The sequence below is a fragment of the Octopus bimaculoides genome, chromosome 9 (assembly GCF_001194135.2).
Source record: "Octopus bimaculoides isolate UCB-OBI-ISO-001 chromosome 9, ASM119413v2, whole genome shotgun sequence".
Classification (NCBI taxonomy): Eukaryota; Metazoa; Mollusca; class Cephalopoda; order Octopoda; family Octopodidae; genus Octopus; species Octopus bimaculoides.
The window spans coordinates 67374730-67389940 of record NC_068989.1 but is presented as its reverse complement, the minus strand read 5'-3'; the positions used below and the strand labels follow the sequence as shown (position 1 = coordinate 67389940).

The 15211-nt window shown below is 35.0% G+C and overlaps 1 protein-coding gene across 1 annotated transcript in view; it reads right to left on the bottom strand.

The window, feature by feature from the left end:
- Positions 1-15211, bottom strand: part of LOC106883044 (probable ubiquitin carboxyl-terminal hydrolase FAF-X) — a gene marked incomplete at its 3' end in the record, with an annotated part of 154147 nt that overhangs the window by 79345 nt on the left and 59591 nt on the right. Inside the window, exons 6-11 of the mRNA XM_052970921.1 lie at positions 13607-13712; positions 7670-7785; positions 6918-6984; positions 5924-6108; positions 4034-4172; positions 3585-3737 (exon numbers count right to left, since the gene is read on the bottom strand). Of these exons, the coding sequence (XP_052826881.1) occupies positions 3585-3737; positions 4034-4172; positions 5924-6108; positions 6918-6984; positions 7670-7785; positions 13607-13712 (766 nt within the window). The remainder of the gene's footprint in view (positions 1-3584; positions 3738-4033; positions 4173-5923; positions 6109-6917; positions 6985-7669; positions 7786-13606; positions 13713-15211) is intronic.

The window sequence follows — 15211 nt, the reverse complement described above, 5'->3', positions numbered from 1 at the left end:
GGGGGGGGGGGGGTTAGAGGTAGTAGATTGCTTTTATTATCTACATGACCAAGTTAGTAGTGGAGGTGGATGCTCCGAGAGCATAGCTGTGAGAATAAGATTAAGCTGGGCAAAGTTCAGAGAGCTCCCACCCCTCTGGCAACAAAGGGCCACTCTCTCAGAGTGAAAGGCAGATTGTTTGAAGCCTGCGTGCAAACAGCTATACTGCATGGCAGTGAAACATGGGCTGTGACAGACAACGACATGCGTAGGCTTGAAAGAAATGAAGCCAGTAAGCTTCACTGGATGTGCAATTTCAGTGTACATATTTGATAGAGTGCAAACATCTTGGGAGAAAAGTTAGGCATAAGATTAAACAGATGTAGTGTGCAAGAGAGACAACTGCGCTGGTATGGTCAGGTGATGCAAATGGACGAGGACAGCTGTGTAAAGAAGTGCCGTTCTCTAACTGTGGAGGGAACCTATGGTAGAAGTAGACCCAAGAAGACATGGAACAAGGTGGTGAAGCATGATCTTCAAACTTTGTGCCTCACATAAGCAATGTGACCTTTAGTGATGTGCTGTGCTTGAGAAGACCCATCAAGCCAAGTGCACCTGTGCTGGTGGTATGTAAAGAACACCTTTCGAGTGTTGGGCCTCAGAGGCAAAGTGACAGAGTTCCTTTCAAACGTTGAGTCTCACAGAGACAAAGTGGCTGAGTTCCTTTTGAGTGTTGGGCATTATGTCATGCTTGAGAAGACCCATCAAGCCAAGCAAAATCGCAGTTGTAGCAGATACCAGTGTCACACAAATTGGCACCCATGCTGATGGCATGTAAAAGCACCCCAGTGTCATGCTGGTGGTACATAAAAGCACCCATTACACTCTAAGAGTGGTTGGCATCAAGAAGAGCATCCAGCTGAAAACCATGCCAAATCAGACTGGAGTCTGGAGCAGCCTTTCAGCATGCCAGTCCAATAAAACCATCGAATCCATGCCAGTATGGACAATGGACGTTAAATGATGATGATGATGATAAACCTATAAGCATAGAGTCATTTTAAATTATAATAATCCAGTTTTTTGTTTTCTTTTCATATCAGTAATTTATGAGGGAAGTGTCTTTGCTGTATTTTTAACAATGCTTTTAACTGTTCAAGATATTCAGACAAATTAAAATACTTATTTCAGCCTCACAATGATATGTAGACATGTGTAAACAGATGTTTCTAGTTTTCTAGGGGTAGAAATGTTTTATCTGTATTTGAGAACTTATCAGTTTCAATATAAATATTATATGAACATGGTTGATTAATCAATAATCATCTTGATTAATTATTCATTAAATAATCAATTCATTAACCAGTATGATGGATTAATTAATTAATCTAGGATACACTAAACAGCATATATTGGATAACTTGAAATTTTAATGTAAAGTATGCCTACAATTTTAGCTTTCATGCTAAATGTAATGTAATACAAACAAATGTTTTCATCTTTCAGTAGGCAGCCCAAATTTTTCGGTGAACAGAGACAGAAAAACATGTTTACACTTGCAACAACAACATTTCGTCTGTAAAATATGTTTATACTTGTTTACATTTCACACTCAGGCTAAAATTATAGTTATACCTTACTTTAAAACTTCCGATTATTTAAAAACTGTTGTGTAATACATTGTTAATGAATGAACTATATTGCCAATGAATGCCTTGTATACAAATTAGACTTTTATTTTTCATCCTAGTCCTGGTTTGTGTTCAATATAAATACCTACAAGCCAGCAATCTGTTAGTGAACAGAAAAAGTGGCTACTTATTCTCTAGTGAATCTTTAAAAGGAGATGAAACTTGTAGGTAAAAATCTCATATTTCTGTTTACACTTGTCTACGTTTTACACCAATACTAGAATTGTAGGTATACTTTTATATTCAAATTATCTACTAAATGTTGTAACGCATCATTAATACATTACTTTTATTTACAATCAATTCTCTTGTTAATTGAAGATGGGGACAACTATCTATTTTTTCTAATTATTTTACATATATTTTAAAATGCTAGAATAGACAGGTTTTTGCAACCTTAGTTATTTACATATTGTTAAAGTTGTTTATTATCATCAGAATAACATTCCTTTTTTTTTTTTTTGAAGTATATAATGAAATCAAGTGGCACCGGATGCCAGGAAAATCTACCATGCAGCAGTATAAAGTACCATGACTAAATGTGTAATACACTATAACAATTGCAGAGTTGGAACCCACAAACCATATGATCAATATTCCAACCATAGAAAAGACATCAAATTGTAGAAATAAGTAATCCAATAACTTACACAGAGATATATGAACCAGCAGATCACTAAGAAACTAATACACTATTACAGGTACATCAACCATTTTCGAACATCCTTGATTCCAAAGCCTTGACAGATTAACAGTTTAGCTGGACCATCTGTGGTCGTGTAATAATAATTTATCAACACACTTCCAACTTACTAATTATACACTGTCAATGCCAAAGACATACCCAAGTTATGCATTGACATACCATGGTCCATTTTTTCCAACAGTTCTTTATTTTACATCAATATGGATTGATATTTATGTTTGACACTACAACTGGCACTGTTAGTTCTCTTACCTGTAATAACCATAGCTAAGGGTAACTTTAAGCTAAATAAGAAGACGATCTCTCAAAATTTAGGTATTGCCACTAACAAGTGCAGTGTAAATAATGCATGTAAGCACATGGTTCACACAACATTGCCTGTAGTAGCACAGTGGACTAGGCTGGTGGCCACTGGAATTTCAAGTTTCCTTTCATAATTTATCTACATTACAAAAGTGCTGGAGCATCAGAAATCCCCAAAAAATCAATGGCGTACCTGTAGTACAAACTATCTCAGAAAAAATACTTGAAATATTAAAATTTAAAATAAAAAAGAGATGTACATAGCATCATCATCATTGTTTAACGTTCGCTTTCTATGCTAGCATGGGTTGGACGATTTGGCTGAGGACTGGTGAACCAGATGGCTGCACCAGGCTCCAATCTGATCTGGCTGAGTTTCTACAGCTGGATGCCCTTCCTAATGCCAGCCACTCCGAGAGTGTAGTGGGTGCTTTTACGTGCCACTGGCACGAGGGCCAGTCAGGCGGTACTGGCAACGGCCATGCTCAAGTGGTGTTTTTTATGTGCCACCTGCACAGGAGCCAGTCCAGCGGCACTGGCAACAACCTCGCTCAAATGTTTTTTTCTCATGCCACCGGCACAAGTGCCAGTAAGGCGACGCTGGTAACAATCACGTTCAAATGGTGCTTTTTACGTGCCACTGCCACGGAAGTCAGTCAGCCAGTCAGCTGCTCAGGCAGCGGTCATCAGATTAAATTGAACTTTCAACTTATACCTACAATTTCAGCCTCAAAATGTTGTGAAGTGTAAAACATTTGCTTTTCACTAAACATAAATTAAATGCAAAACAAATTTTTCATAATTAGTTAGATCCATAAGATGACTCTTCCTATAATAATAGTTTTAATCTATAACATATTTAAAACAACACAAAACCTTTAAAAAGAATTAACAGATATCTTTACCTGGGCTTCCCATATTCGATCCAAATCATCAAGTGTTAAGGCTTTCTCTTTTATCATAAATCTCAAGATTTTTTCCAATTTTTCAACATACTGAGGTTGATGGAGACTATCTCGAAGAACAATTGACAATACATTGTTCTGCTGAATCCATTCCTGAGAAAAGAAGTATCTCATTAGAACAAGAATTCTCTAACTCTAAATTCAGATTACTCTTCATCAATACTGTGTATTTATAAACTAAAATTATCTTGAATACAGAAGGTTGATATTAATTAGCCTGTGAAAACAATTGTAGATTACTAATCTAAATCAAATATACATCTGATTTGAGTGTAAAAAAAGTATATAGCTAATTTAGATAAGATATATACATTTAGACAAGAGAGAATTACAGATATCAAATATATTTAAAATGAAAAAAAAGCTCTGAATAATTTAAAATTCCTTACTGCCATCTTATCAGCTGTAAGCCATTCATCATCATCTATTGGAGTGTGACGACTGGCATGGAATGTCACATTTGCGATCACTTTGTTAACTTCATTCAAAGCATTCATCTTACCATTGAAAGAAGATATCTGAAGAAGCCTGTAAACAGTGAAAGATTGAAATACAAATTAGTAAGAAAAATATTTGTTTTTTATCATAATTAAATAATCTTATCAAAAATTCGAACTTTATATTGGAACATGTTACTCAATTTTATCTTTTGTTATTTGCATATAAATATACAGCCTATTAATTTCTCTCTTAAGGTTGCTTTTTTTGTAATAAGTAACTTGACTTCAGTTTGTGAGTGATTTATTTTACCATACTGGTAGCCAGAAAGACAAATATCTCAAGTCGACTTCATCATCATTGTTTTAATGTCCACTTTTTCTATGCTGGCATGGGTCAGACAGAGTTTGTTGCAGCAGATTTTCTAAGACTGGATGCTCTTCCTGTTGCCAACCCTCGCCTGTTTCCAAGCAAGGTAATATTTCCCCCATAACCAGATATGCTTCCATGGAATATTGGAAATGAAAGACACCACTTGTATGACAGGGACACTCATTTACAACTACTGAGTGGTGTCAAACCAAGGAAATACAATCACATACATGCACACACATTATATATGCGTATACACACACAGGCTTCTTTCAGCTTCTGCCTACGTAATTCACTCACAAAGCTTTGGTCAGCTTTGGGCTATAGTAAAAGGCACTCACCCAAGGTGCTACGCGGTGGGACTGAAGCTATAACCACGTGGTTGGGAAGCGAACTTCTTACCCACACAACCATATGTAATATAAAAAGAATTTAAGTGAATACTAATGTATACAATTAATTTCAAAAATGGCATTAAATAAGTAAACTTTAAAATGTAGATTTTGTTAATTTTCAGTTGATTTATATCAATTAAAAATTAAAATATCAAACGCACAACACAATCACATACAATCCTTAACTACATTTCATCTACCTTGAATATAATGTAATTAATAATTAAAATCATTTGCTCTAAAAATTTCCATAATGTTATGTTACTTTCTATAAGCATATCGACATTTCCATTCATCTCTTGCTATATTTTAAAAGCACATCCAAGCAAAGTTTGTCTAATGAATGAGGGGTATTCATAAGTGGGCTGGTTATACCCACTGGCATAGGCCATGGGCTATGGCCTCACTTGGCCTGTCAGGTCTTTTCAAGCACAGCATATCTCCAAAGGTTTTGGTCACTAGTCATTGCCTCGGTAAGGCCCAATGTTCGAAGATTGTGCTTCACCACCTTATCCCAGGTTTTCCTGGGTCTACCTCTTCTACAAGTTCCCTCAACTGCTAGGGTGTGACACTTTTTCACACAGCTGTCCTCATTCATTCGCAACACATGACCATACTAGCGCAGTCGTCTCTCTTGCACGCCACATTGGATGCTTCTTAAATCTAACTTTTCTCTCAGGGCGCTTACACTCTGTCATGTGTACATACTAACATTACACACACACACACATATATATATATATAAAGAGGAGGGGAATGATCATGAAAACAAACTCGGTGCCTCTTTTCTAAGTTCTGCCTTTGCGACACATTCCCCAAGCCCCACACTCAAGAAGATGCATTTTACATTCCTTATAGACAGCTAGTTGCTACATGCAGACTGATGGCAATAGGCTATCAACAAATTTCTTCGCTTCTTACACATTAATTGATGCAAGTGATATGGCAACAATAGATTAGCTAACTAGAGATCACTGACAAAATTAACTTGAAATAAGATTGAGATTACAAGTAATACAAAAAGATAACTTAGCTCCAAAAATATAGTCATCACAATATATGTCAACAACTTACCTTAAAATCATTTTCAAACGAAAGATTTCCAAATTCTTCACAGTCTCTTCCTGATTCGGTACACGGGACACCAATTGTTTCAGTGCTTTTATTATTGCTGATAACCCATCATTTTTTATTTCTGATTTGGACTCCTTTTTCAGTTCATCATCTGTTAAGTTGTCCAAAAATTTAGGAACTATTTCCTAAAATTAGAAGAAAATTCATGTGTTTATTTTACTTGATTCTCAGACCATTATAATTTCAAAAATCTGATGGCTGTTTTAGTTATAAACAGCACTGCTCATGTTTATTTATAATAAAAGCTTCAATCTTTAATAAGATTTAATCAGAAACATTTTTATTTCCAACAATCAGTTCAATATTCTAAGGCAGAATCATAATTCTCTCTTCATTCTTCTATTAGATATTCAAGTGCTATCAATTAAGTAAAAACTTAAATCTACATTATTGAAACCCTACATCTATCAATTCTGGTGTTCCCATTACAATGAAAGACTTTATCTCCACATAATTTATTTTTTATTGAAAGCAGTATACATGACACGACCACCATAAAACATTACACTTATGAGGAACCATCATTAAGAAAACATAAAAAAGTTAAAATGTTCAATACAAGTCATTGCAAGAAAATTTAGAATAAGGATTTATAGCTTTAAGTAAAGAAGAAATTAGTGTCTAGATCCAGTAAAACAATGCCTGCAACACAGGATCATGTCCCACAAACTAGGCAACCTTGTAGATTGCTAATTTCACAAATATATATCCAAAGATTTTGTAAGTGAACCAACAACCGAAAGGTTACTTAATGCACAAACATATTTAACCTACTATATTCTTTTTATATTAAGCATCATTACAAAAACAAAATTTTGATTCTCAATAATTATTCAGAAACAAATAACTAAAAGAGTAAAAATTACTGTATCACATTTTTAATATACAAAATAAATTTATGCCTTAATATGTGAAACCCTTATTAAATACTCACCACAATTGGCATGAAATATTTTTGGATAGCATAAGGAGTCAGTACTTCGGAGCACTGACCAAATGGTCTAGAAAAAAGAGAGAAAAGAAAAACAATATAGCTCTATATATTCACCAATATGAAAATAATTTACTCAGTTAACATTGTCTGTTATTTAACATGGACTGAGTATCACAAAGTATGACTGAGTATCACAAAGTATCACTGAGTATCACAAAGTATCACTGAGTATCACAAAGTATCACTGAGTATCACAAAGTATCTGGAGTCTTCTAGAATTTGAATTTCCCCTACTGTCCTCCAACAGATTCTGGAATGAGAATCAGGTCATCAGCATAGAAAATATCAGAGGCATCTTACCCTAAGCTCCTTTGTAATTAATTACCTTAAGATTTTAATGATAAAAATAAATTTCATGGTTATTCCAGTAATGATGTTAAATATCTACCAACAAATAGAATTGGTATTTCCTGTGAAACTTGACATATCTCAGCAGAAAAAAGTTTCAAATATGACATTCTTCAACAAAAGTTAGATTGATACATAAAACAGCTTTCTGCAGTTAAGGATAATTAAATTTCGAGTAGATATATGTATATATATGATTTTCATAATAAAAGGGTCAAAGATGAGAGTAAACAAGCCAAAATTACATCAACAAAATTTTAAAATTTAAACATGCTAAATTCTATTAAAATGTACAATTTATTTCTAAGAAAAGATAAATTAATAAATAAATATAATTCACATACTTCACCAGTGCAGCTATCACAGGCACCGATAATTGGGGACCTTTTGTGAAACGGTCAAGAATAATTTGGAATCCTTCCATTTGTCCAAATTTATTTACCAGATCGACCAGCCACCCCTGCAGAAAGTTGAACAATATTTTTTGTTTAAAAAAAAAAAAAAATCAACATGGCAATGTGAAACTAAGCATTATAAAAAAAAGAAGGCGCTTTCAGAAAATATTTAATACATTTCAAAATATCTTTACATTGGACATCATCAACAAATATCATCATCATCGTTTAACGTCCGCTTTCCATGCTAGCATGGGTTATGCATTCATATATTATTTATTTCAAACTAATGCTTTTCCCATTTCTGTTTTCCACAGCAACTATTATGTGTATATATATAATATATATATAATAACTGATGTAAATGTTTGTTAGTTGGGTGATTTCTCCAGTCATGCTTTACATCATATAAAGATGCAGAGAGATAGTAAAAAAGGGGTGCAAGATCAGTGTACATACCAGGCTAGGTGGCACACAATGAGTAAATGAATGCTACACACACAGAATGAGAGAAAGAACCACTGAGATGGAGGAGGAGAGGGAGTAAATGACAAAATTATGTGAGGAGTTATACAAATGAGGAATTTTTCTTGTTTAATTCTATGGTAATATTTTTCTTTTGAAAATTATCATTCACTTCATCATTTTGCATAAGCACCAAGAAATTTGATAAAAGTTAAACTATAACTATTGCATGTAAGCTCTATTTTCTGATAAAACCCATGGTAGAAAAAGTATACTTCCAAAATATGCATCATACGATGGGGGAAACCCATGTGCGAGTGTGTGGGAGTTGGAAACAAAAAGTAGGCAACCCGACATTCTTTTCTGGGTTAAAAAAATAGAACAAAAAATTTTGGTAAAGCAAAACACAAATCTTAATTAACTTTCCCATGATGAAATGACTAATTAATTAATAAAAACGGCACTTGTGCCCGTGGCATGTGTAAGGACTTTCGAGCAAGATCGTTGCCAGTGCCCCTGGACTGGCTCTTGTGCGGGTGGCACATAAAATACACCATTTTGAGCGTGGCCGTTGCCAGTACCGCTTGACTGACCTTCGTGCCGATGGCACATAAAAGCACCCACTACACTCTCGGAGTGGTTGGTGTTAAGAAGGGCATCCAGCTGTAGAAACTCTGCCAAATCAGATTGGAGCCTGGTGTAGCCATCTGGTTTCACCAGTCCTCAGTCAAATCGTCCAACCCATGCTAGCATGGAAAGCGGACGTTAAACGATGATGATGATGATGATTAATACTGGTGATGAGCAAAAATAACAGCAAGTCAAAGAAAGTTTCGTCTTAACTGAGTTTGTCTGGTCTACTCTTAGTGAAAACCAGAAATAGAATGCAGAAAAAGAGAATGAGAGAGGGACAATTAGAGTGAGAAAGAGAATGAAAGACAGAGTGGGAGGTGGGAGCTACACCATATCTGTTCTGGCTGAAAAAAGAAAAAACAAACAGGCACAAATGGTATTTTTTCTTTCTTAGAGAACTGTGCACTTGCCCTTCATTATATGTAGAAGAGAGTGAAGGCCTAACCCAAAGAAACTCAGTCAGACTAGCCAATGACATTGATGATAAAGTTAAAAGTGCAGCCGAGGACACAAAGGCAGAGAAAATAGCTGGGCCATTGAGGATAGAACCAAAAATGCTCAAAATATCTGGTGAAGTAGGTCACATACTAGTCACTCTCACATAGTTAATCAGGTTGTTGCACACACAAAAGTATTATACAAAATGACTGGTGTAGCAATATCTTCATTAAATGCTACAGAAGCAAAGGAGATATTTTAAAATAAAGCAACTCTAGAAGCATCAAACTGATGGCCAAGGTCGAGAAAATAGCTGAAACAATTATATAGCACAACTGATTAGGAAGAAAATTAGCTTAGACAAGACACAGTTCAAATTTATGCTCAAACAGAGTACCACCAATACTCACTTCCAAGTGAGACAATACAAGACAAGTGCTTAGCTAGGAAGGAGTAAGCCACTCTCCCTAGCTTTGTCAACCAGGAGAAGGCTTTTTAACAAAATTCTACACACTGTAATCTAGTGACCAGTTAGAAAATTAGGAATAAATGAATGGCTTGAGAACCATGCAGTCCATGTATAGAGCTGCTGCCAGTCAGGTGAGGATTAACAAGTTCAACAAGAAATTTTATCATGAATGATAGTATGCATCAGGGTTCAGTATTGAGCCTAATTTTCTGTTTATTATAGTTTTCCAGGCCATAATAGCAATGCATCTGTATGCATCTGACCTAGTTCTTATAGTTCAATCAGTCATAAATTTGGAGAAGAAATTACAAAGTTGAAAGCAAAACTCTGACTAAAGAATTAGTTAGCAAGAAAGAAAACAAAATTCAATTGCCATAAGAAAAATAATGGCAATTCTCAATGTTCTGAAAAGGAATCGGTAGGAATTCCATACAGTGTACCTACTGTAAACTATAGTCATAAAGAAGTGGCATGGAATTACAGGCAAACTGATATATAGGAGTAATTAGCAGTATAGGTATAAGTTCAATAAATTCTACAAATGCTCAGAGGGCTTCTGAGAAATAGTTGATGGCTTTTGTTACTGCAGTGAGTAACCACTAATGAGTAGCAGCAGTAGGTGTTCTGGAAGCAGAGTTTATAAGTTTAGAAAAAAAAAGTTCAGAGTTGTAACTTCTGCTAGTAACAAAGGGTTTCTCTTTCAGAATGAAAGGTAATTTCTACAAGGCTTGCACAAAGAGCAATGTAGCATGGTAGGGAGAACGTGGAAGAGAAGGTGAGCATACTCCACTGGAATTGTAATGATAGTGTTAGAGATTAAAGAGCACAACTAAGTTGAGGGGAAAAAATGGATGAGAGAGAGGGGGGGGGGACACCAATTCTATAAAATATCAACCACCCAAAGAGGATAGGATATATAAAAGCAAGAGGCCAAAGATGATTAATCTAAAGTAGATCAACTTCACAAAAGAGACAACAGAGGAGGGCAACTTGTGCCGGGAGTGAAAGCACTGTGCTAGAGAAAACACAGTAAACAATATGCAAGGATGGGGGACAAATGGATGTAACATGATGAGGGTGATGGAAATTATGTATAATATCTTCAATTGGATCTCTCCAGACCATTATGTTTATCATATATCATGCTTTTCCTCTCTTCATTCCTCTTTCTCATCTATTACTCACCCCTCTTGTACCAATGTGTCTCCTTTTTAACACTATCTCTTTCTTGTGTTAAGAGGACTGGTATAGTATCAGATCTATCCATAGTCAATGTCCCCATTATCCTATCTTTATTGCTATTTATGTTTCTCTTTTTTTTTTCCATTACTACTTCCCCTATTACTCATTACTCACATCCATCAATATCTACATTCCCACTCTCTTACCACCACCCATCTTTATTACCATCCATCACTCAGTTCCATTTAACTCCCTTTTCTCCCAATGCTCATTGCTGACATCTATCAGCCTCACCCTCTCCCAACCCTCTCACTACTAGTACTATCCCTCCATCTTCTTATCATTCTCTTTCTCCATCACACTGCCCATCCCATGCTATTTCAACTGGTCTCCTTACCAACAATGACCATGGTTGTCTATCACTTTCTCCCTACCTTTACTCTCTCTCCTATATCATGTTCTCACTGTAGTCCTTTTTCATCAATCTCTCTTCTATCTATCATCATCATTTTATGTACATTTTCTATGCTGGCATGGGTTAAATGGTTTGACAGGAGCCACCAGGTGGAAGGATCCCATCAAGCACTAATGATTCAGTTTTGGCATGGTTTCAACAGCTGGATGCTCTTCCAAGTACCAATATCTGCTAAGGACAAAACCATTTACTGGTACTGATCAACAAACAAATAAAGCCATCATAGGGTTTTATCAGGAACAACTATGACCCTATATTGTCTTCCTATTGTTGACTACATTACAGTGTACACCCAATATACTATGTAATGTGGTTGATGAAAGGAAGGGTACCCAACTCTAGAAACCATGCCAAAAATGAAACATAAAAGCCAAATACAGTCCCCAACCATCTAAGAGGGCAGTAACTTGAAATAACAACTAACAGTCCAACTTAAACCAGCATGGAAAAAGCAAACATAGAAATAATAAAAAATGATTTTATATATAAAATAGTATGTCGGCAGTGATGATAGGGTGTGTGTGTGTGTGTGTGTGTCAGTTTATTATAAATTTTATGTTTTATTAGACTTTTAGCTGTTGTTTAGCCCAAGGTCTTGGGTATATTTTGAAATATATGTTTATTATTCAACCATAAAATAGAGCTTAACATCCAATCATTTTTTTTTTTTTTGTATGAGTCTTAGCATTTTTAACTATGATCATGAGATCTGATCTAGTTACTCAAGTATTGATGCAATATATTGCATAGGGCGGCGAGCTGGCAGAATCGTTAGCAGTATTTCATCTGCCGTTACGTTCTGAGTTCAAATTCCACTGAGGTCAACTTTGCCATTCATCTTTTGGGGTCAATTAAATAAGTACCAGTTACACACTGGAGTCAATGTAATCAACTTACTCCCTTTGTCTGTCCTTGTTTGTCTCCTCTATGTTTAGCCCCCTGTGGGCAATAAAAAAATTGTATATCAGTCTACCTTGCTGACACTAAGTACAAATTCTAGACTAGTCAATTACAAATTATGGTTATGTGCATATCGTGCTTGTGTTGCAACTGAAATAAACTAAGAAGCATCAATTTTTTTGAAAATTAAAACAGAGTGAACTAAGTTTTCACTGTTGTTTTAATATCCACATCAGTTATATATGTTCATTTACATTCTTGGAAGGTGAAGACATCTCATTTACATTTGGGGGAGCCAGCATGACTATCATTTAACATCATTTAACGTCTGTCTTCCGTAGTGGCATAGGTTGGATGTTTTGACATGGTTCAACAAGCCTGAGGACTATGTCAAGCTCCAACATCTACTTTGACATGGCCTCTACAGTTGGATGCCCTTCTTAGCACCAACCACTTTACAGGTTATCAATGATAGCACAAAGGGGTCAGTGATATAAAATGTTTACTGGCCGCTACATTATATGGAATATATTTGCTAAAATTTCATTATTAAATCTTAAAATACTTAATCTACTCATTTAGATCACAGTCATGTTCCAGGGATAAATGTGCCAAAATTAAATAAATCCAAAATGTACATAAAAAAAAAACATTAAAATATTCATCATCATTTAATGTCTATGCCAGGCTGGCATGAATTGGATGGTTTGACAGGATCTAACTGGCCCCAAAACTTCATTATATTCCACTGTCTACTTTGGTCTGACTTCTATAGCTGGATGCCCTTCTTGAAGCCAACCACTTCACAGCATGTACTAGAAGCTTTTTTTCATGCCACCAGCACCAGTGAAGTTACCATGCAGCTTGTAAAATTATGAACTCTGAGAGAGGCAACAAAACGCTAGGACATGAGGAGATAAAGTATGAGAGAAGAGGTCAGAATAGTGCTTAATTATTTTCATGATATATTTCAAGGATTATATTTCTTATAATTAAAAAGCTTGTGTATCTAGCATCAACTAAATCTAGATGATGATGATGATGATTTCATATGAGTATTTTAGCATGTATCTATGATTCTTACTGAGCAGATTAACTAACTACTGTATTTTCAGTGACATTAGTAGATATCTAATGAAGTAGCTGCATCCAATTATAATGTAGGTTCAATGTTCTTGTAACATATACATATGCACATATAATTAATTACACATTTCACTTACATCTGTGGATAGTTTAATGTCTGTTTTTCTATGTGCAAACCAAAACACAATGTAATCACACACACACACAAAGAAATAACAAAAAAAAAAATAACAAATACCCGTGGTGTTCTGGCATCGGGTGGTTTAGCAAATACAGCTTCTTCTGTTACCTGAGCTCCTGATGGTACTGTTTCTGATGGCCGAGTTCCATTGTATGTATGGAACCTGCAAATGAAAGATGTCACAAAGAAAATATATAAAATTATATCCTATACCATTACAAACATCTCTGTTACAATATAAAAAATATAGAAAGCAGCCAATAACCAAGATAGATCAATCATTTGATTTTTCAATTTGTTGGGATAACTTAACTCTTTAGCATTTAAACTGGCCATATCCAGCCATATATTCTACCTGCTTTATGTAGAAACAGGCCAGATCCAGCTTCTCACACCTACCCAACAATGCTAATGGGTTAGGTGAAGAACTCAGCTATTATTGGAAATCCATTTGAACTACCTAACAATGGATATATTTACAGATATGCATTTCTTCCTCTGCTTTATCATAATTTTTAACAAGAAGCAATGAGTTCTTTACAAAGTTGATACATAGAAGATATTCACTGAAATAACATATTCTCTAAATCAATTCATACAGGAAATTATACTTAACAAAATACAATAACAAAAACATAAAAAGATGATATTAATAAACTGATCAATGTTTATTATTCTATTAATAAATCGTTTCAGAAATACAAAATACAATACTAATTACAATGACGAGACAGTACGAGGCAATGAAAAGATCATTCAGAAGCAGGTATACCAACAGAAAGTATAAAGTAGAAATGTATTTTGAATGAGTACTGTTTTACATTCTTCTTTGTAAGGTGATATAACAAAATATCTTATATATATCCCACATGGGGGAAAATGAAAGCAGTTTAGCTGAAATAAGTAACATTCTCTGAGGTTTCTGATGCACACTATCTGACATGAACAAATTTATATATCCACTTAACTTTTGATATATATATATATATATATATATATATATATATATATATATATATATATATATATATTTATCTATTAGAGAGATAGATAGGTAGATAGACATAGTACATGGCTCAGTGGTTGGACTCACAAGCATGAGGTAGTGAGTTCAATTCCTGGACCAAGTTGTGTGTTGTGTTTTTGAGCAAGACACTTTATTTCATTGCTACAGTTCACTCAGCTGTAGAAATGAGTTGTGATGTCACTGGTGCCAAGCTGCATTGACTTTTGCCTTTCTCTGCTTTATGTAGAATCAGGCCAGATCCAGCTTCTCACACCTACCCAACAATGCTAATGGGTTAGGTGAAGTAACTCAGATTCTAAGTTCAACAGCTATTATTGGAAATCCATTTTAACTACCTAACAATGGATATATTTACAGATATGCATTTCTTCCTCTGCTTTACCATAATTTTTAACAAGAAGCAATGAGTTCTTTACAAATTATTAAGTTGATACATAGAAGATATTCACTGAAATAACATATTCTCTGCATCAATTCATACATGAATGGAGAGGGGAGGCTGGTATGCATGGGCAACTGCTGGTCTTCCATAAACAACCTTGCCTGGACTTGTGCCTTGGAGGGTAACTTTCTAGAATCCCATTGTCATTCATGAAATCTTCCTTGGTCTCTATCCTATATATATATATATATAT